The sequence below is a fragment of the Otolemur garnettii genome, unplaced genomic scaffold (genome assembly GCF_000181295.1).
Source record: "Otolemur garnettii isolate 467f Iridium unplaced genomic scaffold, OtoGar3 scaffold00059, whole genome shotgun sequence".
In the NCBI taxonomy this organism is placed as follows: Eukaryota; Metazoa; Chordata; class Mammalia; order Primates; family Galagidae; genus Otolemur; species Otolemur garnettii.
In genome coordinates this window covers 6893787-6900973 of record NW_003852454.1, presented here as the reverse complement: position 1 = coordinate 6900973, position 7187 = coordinate 6893787, and the positions used below count along the sequence as shown (strand labels likewise).

The following is a 7187-nucleotide window of genomic DNA, read 5'->3' as shown; positions in this document are numbered from 1 at the left end:
AAAAAAAAAATAAATAAATAAAAATATTTCCTGATTATATAGGTAGCATGGCCTAATCTAAAAGCTAATGATTTTACAAACATCAAATAAGGTTTGAATCTCAGTTTAACTCTGATTATAAGTCTCTTAGTTTGGCTTCTGATCTTCCATTTCGACACCTGAAACAAAAGAGTTAATGATGAAGGGTTAAAATTGGCAGCTACTGTTGTTTTTATTACTGTTCCTAACTTTTAATTACGTGTGTCTTACTGATGATCTTATGTAAGAAGCCTAGTACTTTACAGCTGATAGACAGCCTGGCTAAGCGCTTGCTGCTTCTCTCTCACTGAGCCCTCCCACCTCTCCTGTTTGCCAGTCCTCGCTTCAGCGTAGTCGAGTAGGCGAGGATTTCCCCAGTAGGTCAGCTTCAACCTGCTCCGGGCCTGGAGAAGGAAACTTGGAAGAAAAGTGTAAACAGGTAGATTGAAAACTGTGTACTAATTTCAAACAATACACTTCACTGTTTGCATTTAAGACAATTAATACCAGTTACCCTTGTAAAGACTCTGGGAAGATTTTGAAGAAACCTAAAATTAATACTATATGAGCGTGTGTGTGCACCTCTGTCAGTATTTGTGCTGTGGCGTGTTTTGTGATTAACTACCTTTCCAGTGGGAGAGTCATACTGAGCATAGATTGCTACTGCATTTTGATGGAATAGTAAAAAGGAGAGATACTAGGCTGGACCCAGGATTATAGGCCTATAGTCCCAGCTGCTCTAAGGCTAAGGCGGGAGGATTGCTTGAGCCCAGGAATTTGAGGCTGTAGTGTGCTATGGTTGCCCTTGTGAATAGCTGCTGTCTCTAGCCTGGGAAATACAGTGAGACCCTGTCTTTTTAAATTTTTTTTAAAAAGGAGAGATAATAAATGAGAAATGTCTGAAGGTTTTGAAATACTTTCTCTTTAGTGATTTTTGAACAATTTTAATGACAATCTGAAAGGAAAAGTAAGAGTTATTTAATTAAGAAAACTCTTTGCTTTTCCTCTCAAATTTTAAATTTTCCCAAATTAATTCTAATACTGATACATTTGGTAAAGCTTTCATATCTTACCTGCTAAGAAGAATTCCTTTTTACTGTAAGGTATCTTTGTCTGCATTCAAGGCAGTTGATGTTCCTAGGAGATCTCTGCAAATAGTAAGATTTGAAGAACCTTTTCCCTTTACCCATTAAATTTCACTATAAGAGTATAAGACTCTTCTTTTTTAAATTTGCCACCTGATACTTAAAATAAATTTAGACACTAGAGTTGTCCATTCAAAAAAGTGAGCAGCTCATGGTGTGTGACGCACCTTTTGGGGGCCAGATACAATTACAAGAGGAACTTTACCTAACAAATGTAGTCATTGTTACCTAGTTCTTTGTACCCTCAATGAATCCCCAACAATTTAAAAAAAAGTGAGCAGCACTCTGAATTTTTTGTCTGGCAGCCTTCATGGTCCTACCTCTGGTAGAGACAGCAGTGCAGAGAGATGTGGATAAGAACAGTGGCATACTCTACTTTTATGAGTTATTATTGAACATGAGCTCTGCCCCACGCTTTTCTTAAATGCTTCTCTCTAAACCAGCTCCATATTTGGAATTAAGCCTTTAACGAGCATATTGATGGTAAAGATAAATATAACCCAGTATTATTCCTGCTTAGATGATAATATTTTGACTTCTCATTAACTCTGAAGGTCATAGATAAAAAAAAATTTTTTTTTTGAGACCAAGTCTCACTATGTCACCCTGGGTAGAGTGCTGTGGTGTCATAGCTCACAGCAACCTCAAAATCTTGGGCTTAAGAGGTACTTTTGCCTCAGCCTCCCAAGTAGCTGGGACTATAGGAGCCCGTCACAATGCCTGGCTTTTGTTGTTGTTGTTGTTGTTGTTGTTGTAGTTGTCATTGTTGTTTGGCAGGCCCAGGCTAGATTCAAACCTGCCAACTCTGGTGTTTGTGACTGGCACCCTAGCTGCAGGCACTGAGCCGATAAAATATTTTAGAGCCAAAACACTTTCATTTCTTGTAAAACTTTAATGTAGTAAAATCTTTCAGAAATTGCAAACTTAGGCTGGGCATAGTTATACTCACCTGTAGTCCCAGCTACTCAGGAGGCCAAGGCAGGAAGATCTCTTATGCCCAGGAATTTGAGGCTATAGGATGCTATGGTCATGCCTGTGAACAGCCGTTGCAATCCATCTTGGGCAATATAACAGGACACTGTCTCTTAAAAAAAAAAGAAAAAGAAAAAATCATGCTTAAATGATAGTTTTTACACATTGGAACTTGCATCTCATTAGGAACAGATTTTACTTTAGAAATGGCTTTACGCTACCAATTTTATAATTTCTTTAGGAGAAATCTCAAGTTAGTTTGTGACATAAAGTACTCTATGGTTCTGGGAAGGAATGTGTTCTTCTAAATAAAGACAGTGGTACATTTCATATGAAAATACACTATTCAAAAATGTGCAATACATTTTATAATTTTCAAATGCCATTTTCAGTCAACAAACTTAGAACTGCCTATGCTTTTTACTAAATTACTGACACAGATGGTTTTTCCTGCTAACACTCATGTGCTGCTGCCTTTCTCTTTGTAGTGCAGTTTTTCTGCATGCGGTTTTTTTCTAACATCTAATAAATGCTTTTAAAAAAACACCTAGGTTATTTTGCATGATTTTTAGAAATTGTTCTATAATCTGAACATATAAATCATGTTAACAGTACATTAAATTGGTAATGAAATAGATTTCTTTGGGCAGTATTTAATTAAAAATGTTTTGATAACAAAACACAGAAAAGTATATATTGTTACTGTAATCAGCAATGCTTTTTTTTGCCCGTGTCACGAAAGCACACTGGTTGCTTGTGATCTAATTTGGATAGAAAGGGTATTAATGACAATATTTGTAGATCAAGGGTAAAGGTACTATGCTTTTCACCCAATGCTATATTTAGTGAACGCTTTTAAAATGTTGAAAAAGTAGTTTTTGATTCCACATATATTATTCTACTGATACTTTTTAATTTATATTATCTTTCAATTGTTTTTACTAAACCCAATCAACCTACAATAATTTATTAGGTTTAGGTTTTTTTCTTCTCTGTGCACAAAATAATTATTTTGTCCTAACTGGACCTAGAATTAATTTTCACATTGTAAAAGCATTGCAGTATTTGGTGATGATTATTTCCAAAGAATTTCTCAGCAAGCACATTTTTATGTAATATTCTATGTCATGGGGAAAATACTCTGAATAATTACTACAATCCTAAAAATCACAGTCTTTAAAAAGATACATGCTTTTGGTAAAAATGAAAAAGTTGTTTGTTACACACACAAATAGATTTTCTCTTTCTCTTGACTATTAGAAGCCAGTAAGAAATGCCTGTTAGTATTTACTAAAAAAATTTTTGGCTTAGCTTTTGTAAATCAAAGCCCTTATTATTAATACCTTCAGGCATTATTTTTGAAGCTGAGATTGCCCGTTACTAAATCAGTACTATAGAAAGCACATTACTTGCTGGAAAGACCCAAGTCTCATTTAGCTACTCATATTTCAGCAAATTGGTTTCACCACCTTGCTGCGATAGTCATTACAGGTGATCCTGCAGTACGTTGTCTCAATTGATAAAGGACAGTAGAACATTCTCCAAAAGGCAGAAGAGCATTGTATACTCCTTTGAAATCTGGTTTGCTTCTCAGACGTCCTTCTCCTTGGTTCATAGACCTAGACATAGGCTTTTAGATGTATTTAAAACCTTCTTCCAGGAGTTTTTAGTCAAGAGGAATGGGGATGAGGAAAAGTGGTTTCTCAAGGTAACCCAGTGGCAGCTTGTTTAAAAATGCATCCTTTCCAGGCTATACTGGAAACCCTGCCAGTTCTGAATTATTAAAATGGTGATAATCTAAGCCTTTTTAGATTTTTTAGTTGTTTCATTTACCTATTTACCAGCTTCCTTCCTCATACCAGGCAACAATGGAAAAGTAACAGGAAATTTACTGTTGATGTGCTGTGGAAATCCAAGGCCACAGCATTAAAATGAAACCAGGATTTATTTTCTACATTGAAATCAGACTGTTTGTAATTAATTACATTATTTTCTCCAGAAGTTGTGTTTTTTTTAATTCTATGAGTACCCTCTTACTAGTATTTTACTAATATGTATACAAGTGTTTTCTTTTAAAAACATAAATGAACATTTTGACTAAGACATGTTATTATACTTTGCATAATTAATCATGGGGTTTTTTGTTTTTTTTTTAGGCTGCACAAATTGTGCTAATCTCTCTGTTTGAATTGAATACTCCTGAATTTACTATGTTACTTGGTGCCTTGCCAAAAACATTCCAGGATGGTGCCACCAAACTCCTTCATAACCACCTCAAGAATTCCAGTAACACCAGTGTGGTGAGTGCTTTGGTCACACCTGGTGCCTGTGTGCCGACCGCGATCTCTGTGTATCCCTTGTCTAGAACCTTTTCTTAATAGAACATCCAGCTTCCTTATTCTTTTTCGGTAGTTGTCAGCATCTTCAGGGTTAGACTGTGTATGATCCTGCCTGCCGTATGCCCAGTGAATAAATGAACCTGGTATTCAAATGTGGCCTTTTTCTTAGGTTAGGTTGTTCAGTCAGTTACTTTTTTCTTTTAGAGACAGAGTCCCACTTTATTGCCCTCGGTAGAGTGCTGTAGCATCACAGCTCACAGCAACCTCCAACTCCTGGGCTTAGGCGATTCTCTTGCCTCAGCCTCCTGGGTAGCTGGGACTACAGGTGGCTACCACAATGCCTGGGTATTTTTTGTTGCAGTTTGGCCGGAGCTGGGTTGGAACCTGCCACCCTCAATATATGAGGCCAGTGCCCTACTCACTGAGCCACAGGCGCCGCCCAGTCAATTACTTTTTTAACACTGTAAAAGATGCAGATGTTCAATTTTGTCTGTCACGTTAGCAAAACTGACAGTCATTTGATTCCAGGAATGCCTATAGGACTGATGTTATCTATTCTTGGTTTATATGCACATAAAATTAGCTTTATGATTCTGGAAAAAAAGTTTTATTCTGGGAAATTCTACGTATTTATTTATATGTGAGTTAAAAACTAAGAGAAGAGTGGTACTACACTCCATATACAGTTCTGGATAATGGTGCCTATTCTGCCTTCACCCCAGGGCTCTCCAAGCAATACGATTGGCAGGACGCCCTCCCGGCACACCAGCAGCAGGACTAGCCCCCTGACCTCACCCACCAATTGCTCCCATGGGGGTCTTTCTCCAAGGTAAGGTTATTTCTACAGAAATAAAGAGAATTAAAGCCTTTTAGTGTCTGTGCAGCCTATTTCTAGATTTATACCAAATAATACCAAAAAGAATATTAAGTATCAGGAGATCATAGGTTCTAGCCCTCCCTTAAATTATAACTGTGTAATCTTAGGCGGAGTTCAATTTTCTTAGTAAAATGAGTGTTCTTTGCTGAATGTTCTTCTAGCTCTAAACAGTCTCTAGTACCTTATAGATTTTAAAACCGAAAGTTGTATTTAATACCTTTACATAAAATTCAGTTTACAAGGGACAGGAGAACCTGAAGGTATCTAGTCATCTGTGTATATTCTCTATAGCTAGTCCACACCAAGTCTGGAGTAGTTTTCAAATGAAGTGGCCATTCCAGGCATAGTTGATAGCACGTTTGAAGCAGGATGCTGTTCTGAAAGACTTTGATTTAGAATCTGTGAACTAAAATTGGATCAACATTCTCATGCAGACACTGGCCTTTTATAATCGAGGACATTGACTTGAAGAGAGAAAATCCTTTGTTTAAGGATCTTTAGGTAATACTTCATCATCTGACCAGAGCCTTTAGAAGTCTGCATGGTGGCTTTAGTGACCCCCTTACATGGGTTGGAAGTTATCCATGGCCCCACTCTGAATAGGGCCCTACAGGCCAGAATTTTAGAAAAGAACCATGTCTGGACCTGCAAGCAGCACACGTGCTTTGTAAAAAGTCCAGATCTGTGGAACACTGGCAGGAGGAACCAGGAAACTTTTGTCCTGAGGGTTGCTGACACAAAGATCTTAAAATGAAATGAAAATATCACAAGTATACCATTTTCTCTTTAAGGAGAATAGAATAGTATACTATTCCTTTATTAGGAATATATCAAAACATAATCACTTTTAAATTAAAATTGTTAAATGATCAAAAGTCTCCCAAATTTTCTTACCACTGAAGTTCTCTTTAGTTCTTCCATTATCTTTTAAATATTTGGAACATAAAAAACTTGTGTGTTTTTTTTTTCAGTTGGTGAAACAAAGAATTTTATACACTTGTAGTGTATCTTGCTGTTTTTATTGCCTGATGTTTCCTCTCCCAAATTTCCCTCTGTACTATTTTTACATAGAATAGAATGTGGTATTAAGTCTCCAAGTTTGGTATATGTTGTCATGATTTTAACAGGACCATTGAGACCAGAAACTAATGACATTATATCTGACTTTTCCCAAGTATGACTGAGGCACAGTCAACTTTTTTTTTTTCAATGCTAACATCTGTATCTAACGAATATGGTATGTCTCAAATAATGAGGGTCCAGTGTTCGCTGTAAAATCATAAAGTTCCTGGTGGGCAAAATTTTATGAGAAACTTGAATTCTCTGTAAATTGTTGTCATTTGTCTAGAGGTGACACTTCTACGACATTAATGGGAACTCTGTTCTTCCATGGTGCACATACATCTTATTCTTTAGTTACTGCGTGGCTGGGTGGCACATTCTTTAGGTATAAGCAAAAAGGTATAACTCAAATTATTTTATTATATATGCAAAGAGTCTAAGAAGAAATTAGGAGGAGCTGTTACCATAATTGATTAGAGCTAAGAACTAGCTAGATATTTTCATGGATCCCTGAGTCATTAAAAGTTTTATTTTTCAGGCCCAGGGCTGTGGCTCATGCCTATAATCCTAGCACTCTGGGAGGCTGATAGCTTGAGTTCACTGGTTCAAGACCAGCCTGAGCAAAAAGCAAAACCCCATTTCTACTAAAAAAGTAGAAAAACTGAGCCAAGAGGATTGCTTGAGCCCAAGAGTTGGAGGTTGCTATGACCTATGATGCCATGGCACTCTAAGCAGGGCAACAGCTTGAGACTATGTCTCAAAAAAAAAAAAAAA

The 7187-nt window shown here is 36.8% G+C and overlaps 1 protein-coding gene across 1 annotated transcript in view; it reads left to right on the top strand.

The window, feature by feature from the left end:
* CLASP1 (cytoplasmic linker associated protein 1) overlaps positions 1-7187 on the top strand; it is a 303536-nt gene that overhangs the window by 242780 nt on the left and 53569 nt on the right. The window contains exons 30-31 of the mRNA XM_023514808.1: positions 4292-4435; positions 5197-5303. Coding sequence (XP_023370576.1) covers positions 4292-4435; positions 5197-5303 — 251 coding nt within the window. The remainder of the gene's footprint in view (positions 1-4291; positions 4436-5196; positions 5304-7187) is intronic.